Genomic DNA, 22720 nt, shown 5'->3' on the forward strand with positions numbered 1-22720 from the left:
GTGGGAAGTGGGGATGCATACGTTTGAAAATGCTTGTCGCGGGAGGTGCGATTTATTTGATGTCGAGTGTATTATCGCCGGCAGCTCAATATGTCACAGTCAAGTTGCATGGAATACCAATCCGCCTCTACAGATTTGCTCAACACGCTGTCAAAGCTGGCAGTCCGGGCTAAATTAATTCAGGCGAATTAGCAACAGCCAAAATAGCTGAATCGATAAACCATCAAGACCGGCACGGAAATTAAATGTATTCATTGCTAGTCTCTTGATTTGTGGCACACGCTTCGTTGACTACCAACGTTTTATTGGCATGCACTATTATGCCTCTGCCAATAGGATTCGTCGGAAATCGATTAGCCTTGTTAGTAATGACAGTATTTTCCCAAAATGAGACCATTTATGTTAGAAAATGATTTCTCAAAACTTATCTAATTACTTACTCACTTAGACCCAAATTGAACATGGCTTGAAAACGTAATTTTGGGTTTACATACATCCAATCTCGTTGGACCCGTTTCTCGCGCCATTGATCGTCTCGTTTTCTCTATAAAGAGGATAATTTGAAGAGCATGGGTAAGTATATTATAGGTCAAATCAATCGAAACTTTCTTTAAGCTAAATTCGATAACCATTCGTTAAACAAGTTACGTAGTACATTCCTATTATTACCAATATTCTCAAGATGTGATTTCAATTTCTGCATTGATTCCCGCTTTGTATAAACAGAATGTTGGAATACTATTACGTTGAATTCAAACTTGTTAGTTGCTTCACGAACTATTATAATGTTACCGGGGATTGTTATTATTTAAGTAGCAACAATTTTCGAACCAGTTCGACAGTGCTAGAACAAAGTGAAGCAATTTGCTTTGAGCTCTTGCACGGGGATTAAGCATGATGCTCCGGGGAGCGGGTGCTGTTGAAATCACAATGCGCATTATAATGTAGCTGCGCTATACTATCCCCCAACAAAGGCCCACTTAAACACTGTTACACAATTATTAAAGACATCTCTCCGGATTACCCACGCTTGACCTACATTCAGAATCAAAGGCGGAATAATATTTTGGAAAAATATTTAATTTTATACATATTTACAAAGGTAACACATTGTCAATAAAATTCACTACTTAAAATTTACAAAACGATAACTTATGAGATCGTATTCACCTAATAGGTACGCTTAATATAGGTAGTTTGTAGTATACATTTAAAGTAACGTATTGAATTCTGCGAAACTATTAATTGACTTTAATAAAACAAAACGTGATTAATTTACATTTACACACACCTTATTAGAAAACACGTTCCTTAGAGAATTCCATGCATTAGATGAACTCTTATTAATTACACTACCTATACACGCCGACATTACCTACATAATATTCCAGTTGTACCGTGTATAAAATTGTTTTCAACTACAGTCCGTCCAATTAAGTAATTTTACTATAGACCTTGTGATTGAAACATATTTACAAGTTATCTAAAGTGTAGCAATGGTTATCGTGGTATCATCTAAGGATGAGGGTCCAGAGAGCTATGACGACTGTGTAAACTACGTCGGTGTAGTTTGGTTGGGCGTCGCTGGAGAGAGCGCTGGCGTGGCATTCTGCCTCGTCGGCGCGCAGCTGAAGTAACGGCACGTGGCGGCCATTTTGGTCTTTGCAGGTGGCGCTGCGGACGGCCCGACGGAGCTCCGTCCCCGCCTCGTTCTCTTGTAGCCATCGACGGAGCCAAGCCCCGAGCCAAGCTAGCTCGCACTCGCAGCGGAGAGGGTTGCCAGTCAGTATTAGACCACCTGTAATAATTCAGCCATTTATTTTTCCATCATCGTAGGTACCGAAAAAGGAAACTCGTGTAAAAGGAAACTTTTCAAATAGGTATATAAAAAAATTTAGGTATTTGATAAATGAACACGTCCCTAAATTATATTCAAATGTTTTACCATTTTTATGGTGACTGTACATTGAGACAGACACATGGGAATTTTGGTTTCAAAACTAAAGTGCAATGTTCGTGTCATATAGATAAAACTTGCACTCGAAAGGAAATATGATTCTTTTACGTTTTCCAAACGTGCCTGATATACAAAGGTGGGCTTGCAACTTATTACATTTTCAGGCCACAAATCTTACGCCAGAAAATAGATGCCCAGCATACTAAGTGAACACTTGCGACTTATATTTTTATGACTACACCTTGAAAGTAGTTCGTAAACTTGTAAGTGTATTATAAATAAAACAACATTTCTCGCACCACAATCTGAATGTGATCTCGTAAATAATGCGAAGGAAGTTAACAACCTGCCTTACAACGAGATAAGTTCCTATTAAAAATTAAAACCCATTACGAAAGACTCCATAAAGTTTAATAAAGATTGCACAAAGTCTTCAATGCTTAAATTGTTGAAGAAGACAGATTGCCTAGTTAAGTTATATGGTAACATTATTCAAATAAGGGAGAGTCCGCTAATTTGGACCAGTTTTTTTCAATCCCATTTTACACATAGTTTTCTTTTGTTTTTGTTAATGTCCTTGGTATATAATAAAATATACATTATTCAATTTACTATTTCATAAGTATTAATTAACACGATTGTTGTATATTTAGCACAAATCAATAAAGTACGAGTTCAGAGCTTCGGTCCAATTTAGCCAACCGGTTGGATAATTTGTACCACAGGGTTACTAAATTGAATTTCAATAAATTTCAAGCCTATAAAAAAACTATGGCAAAATATTATACGATACATTCTTAACAAATTAGGAAACGAAAAGGAACAGTAGTTAATAATATAGACAATCGATATTGTTTTACACGTTATCACGATTTTGAGTACAAGTTTTGTAATTCTAATTATCATAACGCACACTTGTACCTAATCTACTTTGCCAGTCTTTTGCTTTCATTTATTGTTAGTCAAACATAACTACGCTATTATAACTTCAAAATATGATTTGCTAAAAAAAATTTCAAAATCCTTTGGTAAAGTTCCATACAACTTGATGTGGTACAATTTAGCCGACTAGGTGATAGTTCTTTTAAAAAATCGGTAAAAAATATAGCTTATAAATACTGAAAAATGTTTCAAATAATTGTAATCCACACTAATTTACGCTTCTAAATAATATATTAGAAACACCCTGTGATTAAATTTAACAAAATTACAAACTAAACATGTATTGTCAAAAGTTACTTGAAAACAATGAAAAAATACTTTTCAAAATAAAACACACGTGTTTGTTGTCACGGCAAAAACCACATGGCCGATATTAATTTATTTAAGTTGTGTATCGCTGAGTGTTGCAGTTACAGACATTCAATAAATACTTTACGAAATATGAGGGTGGTACAATTTACCCGGCGGTACAATATACCGAACTCTCCCCTATGAATGTTTTGTATTCGTACCTGCTACCAAATCAGTAGTTTGTGTTAAATTTGAATTCCTGTCAGGAAAACATTATTATGTCGATAGCGTTAACGTCGACAATATTGATGAACTTTGGCTGCGGAGCGAGCAACAGTAATTCGACCTTATTTACCTATTCACTGAACTATTTTGATTGATTAAACCGTGATTAAACCACAACACGAAACCCCATCTATCATAATTTATTATTAAATGTTTGTGTACCTGTCTACACACGTATTATCAGTTATAGACGCACACGTAAAACGTTTTGTCGGTAGCTTCACACAAAGTTATTAGAACTTTTCTTATTACATTAATAGGGCAAGTAGAAATTATTACACCATTGGTTAACTTCATACGTACCCGATAGTAATTTAGTTGCTACGTGACTCCAGCTCGTGAAATTTGGATAGAAGATGGCAGGATTAAGTGTCGTGAGTTGATTATAACTTAAGTCGACGCCCAATTGCGGAATCTGCCCTAAATGTTTCATAAACTCCGTCGGTAGTTTCGTCAGAGATGTAGCAGTTATCTTGATGAATATTTCTTGGCTGCTGGCAAATGATTCGAATGCCTCATCATTTATTCGCTTCAGGTTCGCGCCTCTTATTTCTAAGTAGCGGATGTTTCTCGCGTCGACCCCATGGAGCTGCGTGTCCATGACATTATCCGTCCAGTGTATCACTAACTTGTACAGGGATGGCAGGGACGAGGTGATGTTACAAATGCGGAATGTGGAGTGGTTTATGGTGGACCACGACTGGAGATGCAACGATCTCAAAGATATTAGGGGACGGAAGGAATCTTGGTCAACTATGTCTAAGTATTTAAGTCCATTTAAATTCAAATGAGACAAATTATTCAACCACTTGAAGCTATTTGGCGTGATTCTCACTATAGGGTTGAATGATACATCGAGTACGTTCAAATTGGTTAAATGTATCCACATCTTTGGCACTAGAGAGGTAAGACGATTATGACTTAGATCTAAACTGCGAAGGTTCCCTAATCGTTTAACATCAGTCTCTTTAAAACTGTTTATGTAATTTGAAGTTAGATTGAGACTAGTTAAGTTTGTCAAAGGTAGATAAGGCACTGACTTTAAACTTACATTTGCAAGATTCAAATGCCTCAAGTTGGGGAGGTTGTGAAACAGTTCCTTAAAGTTTGCTTTTATAGAGTTGAACCCCAGGTCCAGTTCGCGCAGCCCTCCGAGGCTCGAGAACGTGTTATCAGATAATACAGTTAGCAAATTGTGGCCTAAATTTAAATTTAATAGGAATTGCGTGTTCCGGAATATGTTGCTATCTAAGTACTCGATCCTGTTGCGAGACAGGTCGAGGTACCGCAGCGTGAAGCCGATCTGGGACAGCGCCGTGACGGGGAACAGCGATATCTCGTTGTGACTCAAATCTAAATGCTCTATTATAGTGTTTTTAAACACATCTCTTGGAAGTAACCGTATATTATTATGATCTAACTTTAAATATCTTAATTTATTTAAATTACAAAATTGCTCTACGGACATCTGAGAAATTATATTAAACGAGAGATCCAATATTTGCACAGATATAAGATCAGAAAAAGATTTTCTTTTAATACTATTAATATTATTCTTGTGTAAATCTAGAATTTCCAAATACATCGACTCTCCGAATGCTTCACTGTTAATATGGGTGATCTTATTATGAGATAATATAATTTGTCGTATTGAAGATTCTATGTTCATAAAGAAATTGTTTGGCACATCTTGGAATTCGTTATACGAACCGTCAAATATGTTAATGGATATCGTGGAGTCTCCGTCGATATATTTAATGTGATTTCGGCTAACGTTCAAAGTAAACGTTATATCTGGATGTGAAACGTTATAAAACGAATTTACTGATAAATAAGTGAAGTTGTTGCCTTGGAGTTCCAATATTTCCAATTTCGGTAAATTAGCAAAGGTCTCAGCTTCCATCGAATCGATTATGTTACCCGCAAGAGATAAATATCTCAAGTTTGGTAAGTTTGTGAAACTGTGCTTAGTTAAGTTATTGATGCGGTTATAAGATAAATCCAAGTTCCTTAAGTCCGGCATATACGCGAACGTGCGACTGTGCAGCGAACTCAAAAAGTTGTACGCTATTCTAATATTACTCAAAGGTAATGAAATGTTTTGATAATCGTCGTCTACAACAATATCTACGATCCTATTGTAATCTAAGTTCAGATATTTTAGATACGGAAATGTAGAAATATCCGATAACCGAAGGATATGAAAATCGTTATTATCAAACGATAAAACGTTAAGATTTTCCAGACCTTCGTCCACTTCAAACGGAAAATAACCGCTGAAAAGAGTCGAAGACGACTCTAATACTTGCAAGGAGCTAGTTACGTTGGAAAAAGATTGTGGATGCACATAGTACAGGTCGTTAAAGCTCAGATTAATCTCCTTTACTGGCATTGTTGCCGGAAAAACATTCTTATAAATCTGCGCAATCCTGTTACCCCTCAAATTGATGGTACCGAGAGAAGTGGTCCAGTATAGGAATTCGTTGGGTAACAAATTAGATATCCTGTTGTAGCTTAAGTCGAGATAACGAATGGAGCCGGGTTCCAGCGTTTGAAGTGCAGTGGGTATTGAAGTTAAAAAGTTGCCGGCGAGTGAGAGCGTCTGAATCCGGCTGGGGAGGGGAGGGGACTCCTCCAGCTGGTTGTAAGCCAGCGATAAATGGCGGAGCCGCGCGACCTGGGCCAGGCTGTCCGGCAAGTGAGACAATTTGTTGTGCTCCACTTCCAGATGCTCCAGTGAGTTTCTCAACGACAAAAATACGTCCCGATAAATTGAACTCAATTTGTTGTATGAAACAGACAATTTCTCAATTCTGTTATTGGTATACACTAGTCTCGGTATAACAGTAAGTTCGTTAAGATCTAATATAATTTGTCTAATTTGAATTTCTCTCAGCACTGGAATATCTGAGGAGTCATTAATTTTATTATTACTTACGTCTAACTTTTCAATCTTTTTGTTTCTGTTGCTCGAACAAGTGGAATTAATGTTGAAAGTAATAAAATTATGCCGCAAATGTACGGACTGTAATCTGGGAAGATTAAAAAGTAAGTCGCACGAGACTTCGTGTAAGAAGTTGTTTGATAGCTTTAGGATTGTGATGGAGGCTGGTAGGGATTCAGGACTGATGGTGCGGAGATGGTTGCCGTCCAGGTCTAGTTGCGACAGGTGGTACAGGGTCGTCAGGGCTTGCGCCTTCAGGTGAGTGATTTGGTTGTTGCTCAACGACAAACTAGTCAGCGTTTCTTCCAGGTGATGCCATCTAACTTCAGCTCCAACATGCGCTATGTTATTGCTAAAACAATTTTATTTTGTTAATGAAGTTAAGTTAAACGCTCAAGTAAAACTTTTATACAATTTAGATTCAAAACTCGTACTTACTTCTGCAGATTTAACCAGTTTAAAACTTTTAAATCTTTCAAGCCTTGCTGCGGTATTTCAGTAAATTCGTTGTAACTGAGGTCTAGCGAGGCTAGAGTACCAGCCATAGAGCTGCAAACAAATGATGGTTATTAAAAAGTGCATTCGGGGAGAAACGTTGCTAAAGTTTTGCTATAATACTAAAGCTTACCTAAATGCATGTAATTCGATGTGGTGCAATTTGTTAGCTACTAAAACTAAAGTTTGTAATCGTAAACCGTCCAATGCACTTTCAGGTAACACTTCCAGATTTGACATACTTATGTCCAAATGTTGCAGTTCTATTCGCGGCCATTCTGTAAAAGAAATAATCGATCAGTAGGAAGCAAAAAATAAAAAAGCTCTTTCATAAGGTTTTCTCTTTTATTTTGTGGGTGCTGCATAATACAGGAAATGTTCCCTCACTCTGGTTGAAATGTAAATGTGCTTGAGGAATTCAAAACCTGCGTTTGAGAGTGAAGTAACATTCCGACAATATTTCGTCAGATGCGCCTCATAAAACTGGCTCAAGCGCGAGTGGCCTTATGAACAACACACATGTGTTGTACTGTTCTTTTGCAGTTATTACTAGAATATTTCGTATTCAGCTAGAAACACTGGAATAAATCGCGTGTCAGTTGGGAATATTCATCCGAATGAGCGTGTTGGAAAGCATGCCTAGAGAGGATAAAATAACACTAACTCACGGAAATATTTAATTGAGATAGGGAAAAACCAGTTAATATTTTAGCAAAAGATCTTTAACAGTGTCGTAGCCAGGAAGTTAAGAATATTAAACGTAGATTTGCTTATCATGCCGCGATCGCTTCTTGTCAATATTTGTATTTGTTGGTTTACTTGAGTTATTTACCTTTGAAACGCAAAATGTGGCTCTTTACTGTAGCATGTGGTAGCTTATGAGTAAACTGGACTTCATGTTCTGCCCGTTTATTAGTCCTACACACACTTTAAGGCATACGTAAATAGTTGTTTATTGCTATAAATGGCTTTCTGGAAGCCATACGAGTAGACAATTTAGAACATAGGCAGCGATTCAGCACATAATATCGCATATACAATAACACTGCAACCTGCTGGCGTACTTCTCTAGTCACTACAGAGACGGTGCACTTAGGTCTGGGAACCTGTGTCGTGCCATGGCTCCAGCCGCTGCATTTTCACGCATTATTACTCGTGGACCTGTGCAGTACCGTCATGTGTATCTGGGAACCTGTGCAGCGGCACGGCGATGCAGGACATGTGCGCAGCGTGGCAGGAGCACAGCGGGCTGTTAGCGCAAGGCTTTAGCCGTTGCATCACAATGTATAATTACTTGTGGAACATCATTTTTTACCTGGTAACCTGTGCAAGTTTACCTGGAAGCCTGTGCAGCGGTACGGCGATGCAGGACATGTGCGCATGGCTTCAGCCGCAACATCTCAACGTACAAATACTTGTGGACCTGTGCAGTACCATCATTTTTTACCTGGGAACCTGTGCAAGTTTACCTGGGAACCTGTGCAGCGGCACGGCGATGCAGGACATGTGCGCGACGCGGCAGGAGCACAGCGGGCTGTTGGCGCACGGCTCCAGCCGCTGCATCTCAACGTATAATTACTTGTGGACCTGTGTAGTGCCGTCGTGTGTACCTGGGAAACTGTGCAGCGGCACGGCGATGCAGGACATGTGCGTACGGCCTCAACCGCTGCATCTCGATGCATCATTGCTTGTTTACCTGTGCAGTACCGTATTTTTTTACCTGGGAACCTGTGCAAGTTTACCTGGGAACCTGTGCAGCGGCACGGCGATGCAGGACATGTGCGCGGCGCGGCAGGAGCACAGCGGGCTGTTGGCGCACGGCTCCAGCCGCTGCGGCGCCAGTGCGCCCAGCAGCAGGCACACCAGTAGCGCCGCCTTCTGCAGCGCCCGCGCGCAAACATCGCCCAACACCATCACTGGAACAAAGATTAATCAATATTCAATATTGATTTCTTATTTATGTATTAAAAACAATTGACTGCCATGACAGGATAAACATAATGCGCGATAATACTGTGTTACGTTGCCAAAAACAGAGATTAATAGAGTTCTGTGGTATTCCTTGAGTGATGCTATCAATGTGATACACAATCCTTTGAAAATTGAAATAAATGGAAAATATTTTTAGTATTTAATAATTGGATGAACAGCAACGCAATAAACGTATCACAGCCCAAATTGATATTTTATAGGCTCAGTTTTCATCCTAGGATAACATGTTGGTACGATGAAATCTTCCTGTAACAAATTGAATACGACGCGGCCTGTGACCAACTGAATGTTTCGTGTAGAGCCGCAGGCAATGGCGAGTTTTTTTATATTTCCACTCCACGTGTATAATTACTGTAAACGCCGCCTCTGTTCCAAGAACGCGTTGTTTTCAAACTAATATGAGTGGAAGTCTTGCGGCTGAAAATGTTATTACGGCTACTTATAAATAAGTATACAACAAGGGAGATTGCCACACCCATTGCGGTTCAATGAGGGTTGGCGGAATAGTGCGCCCAGAGTGGACATTCTCGCCAACCTTATGGGCTCTCCGACATGGCTTAACGACCTCTATCATAATTAATTATAGCCGAAGCTGAGGTCAAGAATTGGGGATATAACTACGGCCTTTATAAAAGAGGGCTCAGAATAAAGATAGTAGTTATACTGAATGAATACGATATTTTATTATCCCCAATTTCGTTCGCTCCAAGCCGCGGAGTAAAGCTAGCTAAAATACGATCGCGGCAACGTTGATTCAAGTGTTTCAATTGTTTGAATGACTCTCCCAAAGCTACATCACTGCTTTGATACCGATTTGTACTTTTTGTTCATAACATTCGATGTGTCTGCGTATTTTCAACTTAGATGAACGAAGAAGAGCTACTACGTTTATTGATACAAGTAGGGTTGTGTTTAGTCTTGCAAACGTTATTACATTATAAATCCGATGTTTTCCCGAGGAAATACGTATTTATTTGGTATGCCAAATTGCTAAGGTCTGTTACGTAAATACTAATTAATGTACAGTCACGGAATGAAAAGGTTCGTCAGTTTTCAAATTGATTCCTTCAACGAATTGCGAGCACATATTACCTTTTGAAACTATGTTAGAGAATAATCTCGAGTTAGAGAAAATAATCTTTAACTGTTTGTCACTAAAGTTCAAAATTATTCAGATCAAAGTTGTTTGACGATTTATCTTGTCAAGATTATTATGATTGATAAACTAAAACCTTCTTGTGGGTTCAACCTGCCATTATTATTTCTATTAAATAAAAAATAACTACATTTTGTAACACTGCATGGGATAGAAAATTAAACAAGCAAAACCTTATTCGTTAGCAAACGTCATATTTATTTAAATGTTAGCAGCACTGTTTCTTGCACGGTTATGTTGGCAGGTTTGACTCTTACAGTACCTAGTGCAAGCGAAAACCGACACTAAGGTGACGAACCTTTTCATTCCGCGACTGTACTTAGGTATTAAAGTAAAATACAAGGTCATTTGTATAGGTATTATTAAAACACTGTGCATACTTATATTTATACTTATGAGTGAATATTTGCAAAGAGGTAAATGAGAGCAAAGCTTTGATACAGCGTATTGTAGGTACTTCCATTATTGACCACAACATGCCCAAAGCCAAATTTAAAATTTATTGGAAAAAAATCATGTCATGTGTTGAGCGGCATTCGTCGAGCGGGATTAAAAATGTAATCTGCCTCGGTGTGATTGCGAAATTGCATATCGACTGCAGTCGATCACAGTTCACCATAGCACCATGCTCGTGGATAGAAGCCGGCGTAAAATTGCATCACGAATTCTGTTTGCGACCGCATCTATTCATTGAAATTTCTGCCCACAACATCTACACATCTGCAGTATGTTAAACAAACAACACTAATCATTTACGTGTTTTGAATTTATAATAACTGACACTACTAAACGGCTATCTGTAGATAAAGCCTACGTTGTAATGACTATTCATAAAGTTAAAGTTCGGTTTTACATTCATATTTTAATTCGAGCGTGGTTTGTAGGTAAGTTAGATATTCTAGATAATACGTTGGGAACTATTTAAGTGTTGAGCCTAACTATGAAAACAAAGTATTTTATTATTAAAATGGTATTAATTGTGTTTACTGGTATTCTCTTTCATGATCTATGTACTTTTGGATGTGTCTGATACACTTTTCATAGCAGTTTTTCCTTTCTGCCTGAGGCACCTCCAAAGCATGGTGTTTGTTTTGTCCACTTAAATCGCTGTCCACGCATTTAATTTTAATATATGGGTATCAAAATAATAGTTTGGATTCCAAGTAAGATTTTAGTAATGACTCACCCAGTTTATTTCATATTTTAAGTGTTCTAATAGTCAGTTGTATGACAAGACGTGGAAAATCCCACTTTTTCATCAAAAATGACGATTTTACTGTGTTGGTCAGTTTTTCTTATTATACTGAAGACTTTTGACAATTAGTAGCGATTTACTATTAAATTTTATAACCATTATAAATTCCTATAGTGACGTTTCTGTCAGATTATCAGGTATTCCGGAAAAATAAGCGACCGTAAGTTTTAAAGTGTTTCGAGCGCTTGGGACTTTTGTCGGAATTGGTTCACCTTAAAACACCTCAGTAGCCGATTGCTGTTTATTTTCAGGATCTTAAGCGTAGTTCCTTGGTTCGTCAACTGTCATAATTTTAAAAACTGCTTTTGAAGCTCTTTAAAGGTATTTTGCAAGCATTTACAAGGACTAATCGACACAAGCATCCTTTTGAGCGTTTGAAAAATTTTGTGACATTCAACGAGAAAAAGTCTTATTAATGATAATAATGATCATGCAATATTTAATTACTGCTAGTGGAATTAATGCCTAGGGTTGTCTCAATCCTTAGATTTTTCTGACAACATCAATGTTTTCTGCCACTATTATCTACTCATTTTGGACGACTTTCACAAAGTTTGCTGGTGAGCCAATGATATACACTATTATATTTACTAAACTAGCGTTTGACAATTGTAAAATATAGCTCTTCATCACCAAAAATTAAATTTAGCTGACCGCTTCAGTTTTGTATTGATTATTATCCACGTCCTAAGTCATAATAAATCTCCGCACGAAAATTTCCGCAAGTCAATTCCATATTCATGTGGTCAAGATAATTTTCAAATTTATATTAATAATATAAAACGTGCTCAAATGATAAAAAGTTTTGAATAAGGTTATAGTCAAGAATGACAAACTTTTCAATAAAAGTATCAGATATCGTCTAACAACACGTATGTTGTCAAGGCTCACAACTTAAATAGTGCCCTACGTAACATAAATTGGTTTAAATTACAATGAAATTACGTAGATTTAGCTAAAAATTACTGAGCAAATATTTTGTTTTGTGTAGGCGTTTGTCTATCTTGTGGGCTGAGGGCTTAGAGCCAATGTCAGAACTAATTGGATGGCCAAAAATAGAAAATAACCACATACACGGTTAAGACGAGGAAAGTGACGCTTGTCTTGTGGTGAGACAGAACAAAGAACTTTGTGTCGTTGCTTGGCTTGGATAATACTTATTAATTAAACATTCAAATTCCGCCATTAATAAAATTTAATAGTAAACATTTAACGGTCTTATTCATAATAAAATGCTAATATAGGTTTAAAACCTACATTAGCTAAAACGTTTGATAGGCTTAAAACACTCTTATAAACCTCTGATAAAAAACGTTATTCATAATCGTTTATAAACCTTTGATAGCTAAAACAGAGTTTAATATTTTCTTTCCACAGACTATACAAAAAGAATGAACGAAAACAGCTTTTTTGGTGATTTAACTTGATGGACCATGTAAAATCATAGACAAATCGCAGAAAAAAAAAACAAAAAATTGGCAGCTGTGACGTTTTACTTACTGACATTGACATTTGGCACGAAAATTTAATAAAGTTTTCGGTTTTTTCGATCAACTCCCAAGTTTTATCAAACTTTTATAAAACTTGGGATTGTATGTTCTGGATTCTGTACCTCTTACCCTGTACTCTGCAATAAGCTCTTACGACGACCCGGCTAGTTACATCGGATACTAATTATGTCCATGACGAAGGAGAACAGACCGCCTAAAAGGCAACGATCAGAAAACTGGTTGGAGGAAGATAAGGTAGTACTTATTTTTAGCCTGATAAAGTGCCTACTAATTTTTGTAGCATGGTTTTATTTATGTTTGACGCCTAGTGTTTGCTTTTCAGTATTTGCTGAAAGAGTTGGTGAAAGAAAGAGTAAATGCAATCGAAAATAAAAATACAGACACTAACACGAATAAACGGAAGGTTGCGGCTTGGGCTGATTTACAAACAACGTTGGTACATCTTTTGATTTCTGCCTTCAATATAAAATTTTGCCTTTACCTGTAATTCAAAATCCTGTCATTTCTTTTTCAGGTTTAATTCAATGTGCGCTGGTATGAACCGCTCCATTACCCAGTTAAAATCGCAATGGAGCCTCATAAAAATCAGTGCGAAGAAAGACAAGACCATTGCTAGGCAGGCTCAAATTAAAACTGGCGGTGGTCCACCATTATCAGTGCCTGACGATAGGGCTGATGATATAGCATCTTGGTTGCCCAATGAATTTGTAGTCGATGTTAACAGATTTGACTCGGACTCAAATAAAAGTGAATTAATTAACATTCAAGAGGAGGAATCAACTCAAAATACGCAAGATCAGGAATTGATAAATAATGAAGAAATCCAATATGAATTGGTGGTACTTGATGAAGAAATAGAAGATACACATGCTTGTACTACTAGAGGCATATTGGAAGATAAAGAAAATAAAAAAGTAGAGGCAAAAGAAAATAAAGCAAAACCTAATTTTAAAGCACCAGCAATCAAAAAAAAAAGGAAACTGTTAAACAAAGAAGGCTTAATTGATTTAAGCAAAGTTAGGATTTCCGAAATTGCAGAAACAGAATCAAAATGCCGGATTGAACTGCATGAAGTTCAAATGGAAAACGAACGGAAGAAAGGGAGAAACTTGGATCTTGAGCATCAATTATTACAGGAAAAACTTAAATATTACACTCACATTAATAAAGAATAATAAGTCTTTTGATGTTAAAGTTTTTCAAGTACTAACAGATTCTAAATAATAAGTTAGTTCCTCCCTTACTTCTGTTTGTTTTTAATTTGTATTTTATGCAGTTCCAATCCGCATTTTGATTGTGTTTCTGCAATATATTTAGACGGCTATGAATATGTTTACTAGTCATAACTTAATAAGAGTTTGAGATTACTATTAACTAGCTGTTGCCCACGACTCCGCCTGCGTAGACTACTATTTCTGTAACCTACAGGATCTGTGCATTTTTCCAGGATAAAAAGAAGCCTATATGTTATTCGAGACTATATAATCTATCTGTTTTAGCAATTTATTTGTTTATAAGAATTGAACTGTGATTTTTAGTAAGTAAGTTTAATAATTGTACTTAAATTAGTGATATAAAGTAAATACACATATGCCTAGTCACAAACATTCGCCTTTATAATAATAGTGTAAATTATGGTTATTTTGTTTTAAATGTAGAAGGTTGATAACCTCCGAATAGAAACGTTTATACTTAAGCAATTTCTTTGTTTTAAAGAATTGAACTGTGATTTTTAATAAGTAAGTTTGTTGAAACTAATTGTACTTAAATTAGTGATATAAAGTAATTTGTTTTGAATTTTTGCAGAATAATTGCTTTTTTAAAGAGAACTACAGGTTTTGTTTTTGTGATAGTAACAAATTGGACTGAAAATTGAAATACAGGTATTTTTCAATCAAATATTCTTTTTATTTTCATTAAGATGCCAGGAACAGTATCTGAAAAATTAAAATACAACATTTTCATGAACTCAAATGACATTACATAAAAGTAAATCGTTGGAATTTATCAAAATGTATTTTAGTACCATTCAAAAATGTTGATTTATAAAATTCACCTCCGGTTTTTTTAATTTTAATGTGGGTGCAATCTATGGCTCCTATCACCCCAGGAAAATTTTTAATTGCTCTAAATTTGGCACTAATTCTTTCCTGCTCTCCTATAGTGATAGGCATTTTGATGAAGGAATTTGCCTTATTCGCGATTGCATGCGCGACTCTGGCGCATATCCGGCTCACTGTCGGCTGACTTAGGCCATGGAGGTCACCAGCATCATCTTGTACCTGAAAATGTATGAAAATAATTATAGCAGCCACGACAAAGGGATAAAATAAAACACTTTTTTGTGCTTACCTCACGACGTCCCCAACATCTTATGGCCACTAAAACTTGCAGTTCAGGACACGTGCCACCACCTCTAGCGCTCTGAACCAGATCATCTTCCACCAAATCTATGATGGTGCGCACTGTGTCCTTATTGAACCTATATTTTATTTTAAAATTTAGGTCCCGCAAATCGAATGGGTTGCTTCGTTGGCGGTAGAGCTTTCTACGTCGCGCTGGGTCGGCATTATTGGCTAAATGCACAATTGCATTTATAGCATTCATTTTCACAAGCAAGGATCACAGCAAGGATATTTTGAATAAATAAACCAACGAAGTGACATTCATATGAAATGACATTTATAAAAGTTAGGTTAAAATAGGTTTATTAGAGCTTTAAACAAGGCCCGAGCTCTCGATAACTTATCACACAGTTATAAGAGGATTTTAGCGCTAAATGACGATTATGAATAACAATTTTTATCAAACGTTTTATAAACCTCTAATAAGCATTTGATAAAATGTGAAAAATGATTATGAATAAGACCGTTAAAATATCGCTTTGGCTTGTTCATTATGTTATAATATACAACGTGTCCCAAAATTCAAGGATAAGCCGGCGCCGCAGGGTGGACCTAGTCATGACTGCTTTAGGAAAAATAAGAAAAAAAATCTATCTCAATTATTTTTTAAGTTACACAATAAATTATGAAATTCGTCGAAAATTGACACCCCTTATGATATTTTACATTACCACCACTACAATTTTTCAAATACTTCAGTTTTTTTGTTTGTATCGGCAACTTAAGTAGTGCTGCTGTCCACCCCAATTCTTAAAACCCTCAGAATCCTTGCAGTTTTTACACAAAAGTTAATCAAAATATGATATTTCCTTAAAATTTTGAACGATTTTTACTTACACTCCACTTTGACTCGTCGTTTTGTAAAAAAACAGTATGAACACTACTGCGGCAAGTTTTTTATAAAGTTGACGCAACTATCCAAGATTCCGAAATGGTATAATACACTAAGAAAACTAGTCGCAAAAAAGATATGCGTACCATTTTTACAAGCACTTCGCTTGTTAGTTAGTATGGGATAAATCTTGCAACTGAATTTAAAACCAGTTCTCCTTAACCAATTGAGCTGAAATTTGGTATACTTGTGTAAGTACGATGACAATGCAATATTATGGTACCATTGAGCTGGATGGAGTATGGAGGTGGCCATAGGAACTCTTAACGAAACGGCGGAATTACATCTAGTTTGGGTTCGTTGGACTTGTCTTTTCGAGCACTTTAGTGCTAGACGATGTTCAGGGTCCTGATGATGAAGTCAAGAGGTGGCAGGAGCTGGCCATAGGAACTCCTAAACGAAACGGCGGAAGCTTATCGAGTTTGGGTTCGTTGGATTTGTCTTCCCGAGCACTTAGGCCATGAGATTGAGAAACAACTAAAAAGCTTAAAATAAAGTTGTAATAAAAAAAACTTATTTAAAAACAAGCTTGACTTCGTTTGAAAATTATAATTGACTTCATCATCAGGACCCTGGACATCATCTAGCACTAAAGTGCTCGAAAAGACAAATCCAACGAACCCAAACTCGATAAGCTTCCGCCGTTTCGTTTAGGAGTTCCTATGGCCAGCTCCTGCCACCTCTTGACTTCATCATCAGGACCCTGAACATCGTCTAGCACTAAAGTGCTCGAAAAGACAAGTCCAACGAACCCAAACTAGATGTAATTCCGCCGTTTCGTTAAGAGTTCCTATGGCCACCTCCATACTCCATCCAGCTCAATGGTACCATAATATTGCATTGTCATCGTACTTACACAAGTATACCAAATTTCAGCTCAATTGGTTAAGGAGAACTGGTTTTAAATTCAGTTGCAAGATTTATCTCATACTAACTTACAAGCGAAATGCTTGTAAAAATGGTACGCATATCTTTTTTGCGACTAGTTTTCTTAGAGTATTATACCATTTCGGAATCTTGGATAGTTGCGTCAACTTTATAAAAAACTTGCCGCAGTAGTGTTCATACTGTTTTTTTTTAAAACGACGAGTCAAAGTGGAGTGTAAGTAAAAATCGTTCAAAATTTTAAGGAAATATCATATTTTGATTAACTTTTGTGTAAAAACTGCAAGGATTCTGAGGGTTTTAAGAATTGGGGTGGACAGCAGCACTACTTAAGTTGCCGATACAAACAAAAAAAGTGAAGTATTTGAAAAATTGTAGTCGTGGTAATGTAAAATATCATAAGGGGTGTCAATTTTCGACGAATTTCATAATTTATTGTGAACTTAAAAAATAATTGAGATAGATTTTTTTTCTTATTTTTCCTAAAGCAGTCATGACTATGTCCACCCTGCGGCGCCGGCTTATCCTTGAATTTTGGGACACGTTGTATATGTTATAATACAAACAACATAAAAAATTTGATTTAGGTACGCTTTAAATATTGTCATTCTAAAACTATTATTTAATAAAAGTTTTTGATACAGTACAAAAATTACAAAAATGAAATCGACAAGCTACAATCTTTTACTTTTCTTTAATTCTTAATCTAATAAATTAAAGAAAAGACAAAGATTTAAAAACATGACTACCTATGTTCGAAAATACTATGATTCAGAGAATTAATTTTACAAATTAGTCAAAAGCAAACTTTAAAATTTATCTGCCTGGACCTTGAAAATAAATATTGAAAAGCAAAAACCCTAAATTAAATCTTGAAATTTGTTTAATCAACTAACAAGAGCTTTCCTTTACAGGCTACCGAACCAGTAAACTGATATTAATTAAATTTAATTAACTGAACTTCGATCGACTATAATTAAAGGAGTGTCTTGTGTTCGTACACTTATTTTCCCTGGGGTGTGAAATGTGAATGTAAAAATTAAAATTACGCTATGCCTGCGTGAAATACAGTTTGTCACAAATCGTTATAATATAAATTATAGCCTATAATTATGTTATTCTGATGTTAAATAATAATACTGTAAAGTTTCATCAAAATCCGTTTAAAGTACGGCCAACGAGAAGCAATACCAAATGTAAACAAACCCAATGTCATTGTCATTAGGAATAGTAGGGGTGGGTTGCACCACCTATCCTTAACGGTAACTATGACGATAACCGGTGCTTTTTGTATGGAATTTGAGAGAGTTTTGACGTTTGTCAAAGTTAAAGTAAGATGTTGCAACCCAGCTTACGGGTTTGACTTTGACATATTTTGGCGGGAGAACGAGACATTACGACAAATACACAAGATGGGAAGAGACAGAATAGATTGTCAATGCAAAAGTCGAATCGACCTTTTGTATCGCTTCTCGTTGGCCGTACTTTAGTAGTTTTTGCGTGAAAGAGTAAAAACATCCTTACATACTTTCACATTTATAATTATTAGCAGGATAGGTCGATCTGGGACTTGCATGAACCAATTAAAATCCAGGCACAAAATATTTTATAAGTAGGACATATTTTTTTACAGCCGTTATATTAATAACAGAGAATTTAATCCGTAGTTAAACTGTCCAGAAGATTGGACATTTCTGTGTTTTGACAATACATATATTGATCACTAGAATATATTTCCTATAATTAATATTCGTCGATCATCGTCAATTTATCATCAAACATCTCTAGGGGGAAATACACTTTGAATATCAAATGGGTGTAGGATTTTCTTTTGTTGGTATTTGTGGGGTATTATGTTATCAAAACAAAGAAACAGACGTCTTGTATATTCTATAGACCTGTCCAGTTGCCATAACGGTTCCCAATATTACAAAAAAGGTCTTGGAAGTGGATTGTTAAAACAAACAGCACGATTTAACTTAATGAGGATACAAAGAAAGAGATTCTAACTTTCCGGTTCAATTTTATACTGTTAAGCAACGGTTTGCAGTTCTAGGTTGCAAAAAATAGATAGCAAGATGTACTCGTATTTGTGAATTACGTAGTTAGATTTACAATCTAACTTAGCTCACTGTTAGTTTAGGTATAATCTCACGCGCTATTATAAACTGTCAGAGTTCGCAATTTCACGTTGACATCACAAAGACAGAGAGAAATCAAAATGCTTTCACCGTCCTAAAATATTCGTTAGCTGACTGCAGTGATGGTTTCTCATAAGTTCTACACAAACGAGTATAGGTATCTACTGCATACAAGAGCTTTGATGAAAATCATACAGAAATATGGGCTATCAGATCCAGAATTATTAAGGGAGGATCCGGTAACAGAGAGGACATAGGATTCATTTCTGACCTGTTATGTCTTCGGAGAGACGTAGCAGAACTATATTATTTAGGTAAAGCTTTAGAAATGTCAATTTTACTCGTAACTTAAACTCTGTATATTATGATTCAAAATCAAAAATATCTTTATTTGTTTAGACATATTAAATTAGTTCTTACAAATCGTCAAAATGCTCATAGGAGCCTTTAATATCTTAATATTTTGGTTTGTATACGTAGGTGGTTTCTAGTTGTGTATTTGACGTTGTGTATGTTGATGTGTTGTCTTCGCTGTCGCAGTGGGATGTCCTGTGATGACAGTGTAGTGTTGTTGTCGTTGTAAATAAATAAATAAATAAATAAAATAATTTTTTTGCACTAAGTACCAGAGCAGCGAGACAAAAATTTGGCAAGTGCTTTTGAAGAACGTATTCCATAGACTTATACAACTTATTTAGGTAGTTTGGAATGATCACAGCCGAGATCCTTGTGCAAAGACTAACTATAGTTGTCTGTTTGTAAAGTTTTCCAGGATAGAGAAACCTAGTTTGTAAGTCGGAACTCTAATTAGTTAGCGTCGCGTTCTAGGCATTCATGCATTGTTAATGTTAGTAGTGGTTACAACAACTCCACTTATGATATTTTGGCCTAGTTGTATAAATGCAATATTTTGACCCCCGTTTGTGATATTAATAATACTTACTTGGAAAGAAAGTGTTAGATGCTGCAAATATTTATAACTTTAGTAACCATTTACGAGAGCGTTGTCATGTTATTAATAAATCAAATAGTTACTTTTGTTGATTTTTAATTAAGTGAATTCGTTTAAGCTGTTTCGGAAGGTAGGTATACAACTCGCCATAATAGTAATTTTGTATGAGAGCGAGAATTTTTTTTTTCATTCTATTAGAAACATTTTAGTACATTCACATAGTAGCCAATATTTGATACATGAAAGCACCAAAAACCCAATATAAAACATGTGGGAAATCATTCCATTAGTTTTCAACTCCATTTTGCCAAATTATCCCTCTTACTTAGTGAATATTGGATTAGGTATACCTATCAGAAACCAACTTACAAAGTTATGTGCAAAAATATAGGGAAAAGTCTTAGCAAGGCGTTCTCAAATGTCCTTTATCCGATTCAAATTCTTTGAACTTTTGTGTTCATTCGAAATCAGACAGAGAGGGAAAAAATTGATTTTTTACACACGAACTCTCAAAGAGAATTTATTTGATAGCAAAAGTTGTCGGGTTATTTACGTCCTGTGAAGGTGTTTTATGGTGGGCTAAAAAGTAAAGATTGGAGAGGCGCCAAGCGGGAGGACTAAATGCTCCTGCTTCGGAGGTTGACTTACGGCAATGCGTTTGCGCGATGCACGACGAGCGTTCATTTTGATGACAGTAAGTGGAATATAATGCAAGTACAGCGACAATAAACAAACCACATCTTGCTAAATTATGTGGCATATTATTTTGTTTAGTTGGTATTTCGACTTTTTCGATTTCGATTCTTTTAATCTTTAGATTTATTTACGACATTTGGAAGTTCAGTGAGTGCGTAGCGATATCGGTTTACGCGTTGTTCCCTCCTAATGATTTAGTTTGTTTGTTTGTTGAAAGATTGTGTATTCAATATCGGTGGTAACTAAATGTTTTATTTAATATTTTGTAAGTTAAAGGTGTTTTTGCTACAGTCATATATCGTCTGGTGAGTTGTTTACTGTAGGTACATTGGGAATTATTCATAAGCATGAAATTTTCATAGCTACAAAGGTAATAAGAGAAGGAATGGAACGACTAATTAAGTAGATAACTCTAATAATTGAAGGGTACAGTAAAATAATTACGTCAATTTGACTTTGGACAAAAAAATATAGACACGCAAGTTATTACGGTGGCCTTGGACCAACATTTTTATTGATTGTTTACTCCTAATTATTCTAATACACTACATTTTGTCCACTAACAAAACTTTTCCATCATACATTGATAACCCTTTATACCTATAATGCGGAGTATCGATTGAAGTATGTAAAAGTTTTCCATGTCGTAGATATACTTACTTGATACGTGTAAAAGCACCGATTGATTTTAAAGAGATGATAAAAAAATACTTCAAAGTTACTTGTGGTTTAATAACAGTAATGTAAGAACAAACGTTTAAAAACCTAATTTGCGTTATTTTGGAAATGATATTTCCAACCTTATTTACCTGCAAATAAAAGCTAATTTAAATAATCTTGGAAAATAAACAGTCACGAGCACGACTCTCCCGAGGCTCTGGGCCATTAGTGCGAGTTGGATCAAGATTGTAGTAGTTTGCCGAGACGTACACACTCGTATACGTGCCGTACTTAGCCGCAACTTTTATCCAGCCTGTGTAAGGTATGTACTGATTACTTAATTTAAACACTGTTGTATTAGTCCGAGGTTTATTCTTAAAAAGTTTGACATCGACAGCGAATTTAATATCAAATACTTAATACTTACAGCTCGTGATCTTTTTTCATAGCTTTAATATAGGTAACAGATTTTAGGTAATACTTAAAATCTGTTAGACAGTATTCGATATACGTACCTAAATACAATTGGGTAAGAAGGTAAGCGAAGAAACTGAATGAATTTACAATTTTTTAATACTACTACGAGTACATAACATTATCTTGCTGATAGATTTGAGAGATTAATTTGTACGCTTCTTGTTCTTTATTCGCCTCAACGATGCGATTAGATTTCTAGTAAATGGTAGAAACATTTAGTGTTAAAAATCAGAACTTAAAATGAAACTGAAACTTTTTATACCTTTAAATTCTGTGTTATTGCAACAACTACCAATTCAACCCAAAAAACTAACATTTTCACGGAATACAAAACAGAAGAAAAACTTTTTTGAAATGTTTAGAGCCTTTTTCGTTCGTAAAATATCAGCAACGTATTTAAAATAACGATAACTTCTATTCTATCTACAGGGTGTCCCGTAATGTAACGTCAAGCCGGAACTGGGTGTTGAGGCAAGTTGTGCTGGTTATCAGAAAAATATAAAAAAAAATCTATGTGGCATATTTTAAAAATAATAGGCATTTAAAAAAAATCAAAAAATTCTACTCCAGGTGACGGTCCTTTTACTCGTGTTGCCACAAATCTTGACTTTTTCCAAATTTTTTTTTTGTTATGTATCCCTGGATAATGCTTCTCTAAATTGTTATCAAAATTACAAAACCAGCTGCTCCAACTTGGATGAAAAAAATACATAATTCCCAAAAAAAATATCAAAATAAAAATTTTGCCTAGTTTAAACTGACTGTACTGAAAAAAAACATACAT

General features: G+C 35.8%; 3 protein-coding genes across 5 annotated transcripts in view; 1 reads left to right on the top strand and 2 right to left on the bottom strand.

The window, feature by feature from the left end:
- Positions 1-1237: 1237 nt before the first annotated feature.
- The window catches only part of LOC114354909 (chaoptin), a 28312-nt gene continuing 6829 nt past the window's right edge, over positions 1238-22720 (bottom strand). Inside the window, exons 2-6 of one of the 3 annotated variants that reach the window (XM_028307502.1) lie at positions 8657-8830; positions 7048-7192; positions 6858-6968; positions 3779-6771; positions 1238-1798 (exon numbers count right to left, since the gene is read on the bottom strand). In XM_028307502.1, the coding sequence (XP_028163303.1) occupies positions 1512-1798; positions 3779-6771; positions 6858-6968; positions 7048-7192; positions 8657-8828 (3708 nt within the window). In that variant the 5' untranslated portion in view covers positions 8829-8830 and the 3' untranslated portion in view covers positions 1238-1511. Of the gene's footprint in view, positions 1799-3778; positions 6772-6857; positions 6969-7047; positions 7193-8098; positions 8159-8383; positions 8466-8656; positions 8831-22720 lie in introns of those variants that run through there. The other 2 variants (XM_028307503.1, XM_028307504.1) reach the window with 2 other exon arrangements.
- LOC114354910 (uncharacterized) lies at positions 12615-14392 on the top strand. Its single transcript, XM_028307505.1, has 3 exons — positions 12615-13062; positions 13151-13260; positions 13343-14392. The coding sequence occupies exons 1-3, from the start codon at positions 12994-12996 to the stop codon at positions 14001-14003; spliced, it is 840 nt and encodes a 279-aa protein (XP_028163306.1). The 5' UTR covers positions 12615-12993; the 3' UTR covers positions 14004-14392.
- LOC114354907 (putative nuclease HARBI1) lies at positions 14719-15686 on the bottom strand. The gene is made up of 3 exons (XM_028307500.1): positions 15181-15686; positions 14855-15110; positions 14719-14765 (listed from the first exon to the last, which is right to left on the bottom strand). The coding sequence occupies exons 1-3, from the start codon at positions 15433-15435 to the stop codon at positions 14719-14721; spliced, it is 558 nt and encodes a 185-aa protein (XP_028163301.1). The 5' UTR covers positions 15436-15686.

The sequence above is a fragment of the Ostrinia furnacalis genome, unplaced genomic scaffold (assembly GCF_004193835.3).
Source record: "Ostrinia furnacalis isolate ACB-3 unplaced genomic scaffold, ASM419383v2 OfSCF2259, whole genome shotgun sequence".
NCBI classification, from domain to species: Eukaryota; Metazoa; Arthropoda; class Insecta; order Lepidoptera; family Crambidae; genus Ostrinia; species Ostrinia furnacalis.

Coding starts and splice junctions, on each gene's coding strand:
- LOC114354910 (XM_028307505.1), top strand. CDS start 12,994: ATGTCCATGACGAAGGAGAACAGACCGCCTAAAAGGCAACGATCAGAA. Junction 13,063..13,150: donor ACTGGTTGGAGGAAGATAAG/GTAGTACTTATT, acceptor TTTGCTTTTCAG/TATTTGCTGAAAGAGTTGGT. Junction 13,261..13,342: donor TGGGCTGATTTACAAACAAC/GTTGGTACATCT, acceptor TTTCTTTTTCAG/GTTTAATTCAATGTGCGCTG.
- LOC114354907 (XM_028307500.1), bottom strand. CDS start 15,435: ATGAATGCTATAAATGCAATTGTGCATTTAGCCAATAATGCCGACCCA. Junction 15,111..15,180: donor GATGTTGGGGACGTCGTGAG/GTAAGCACAAAA, acceptor ATACATTTTCAG/GTACAAGATGATGCTGGTGA. Junction 14,766..14,854: donor TAAATCAACATTTTTGAATG/GTACTAAAATAC, acceptor TTAATTTTTCAG/ATACTGTTCCTGGCATCTTA.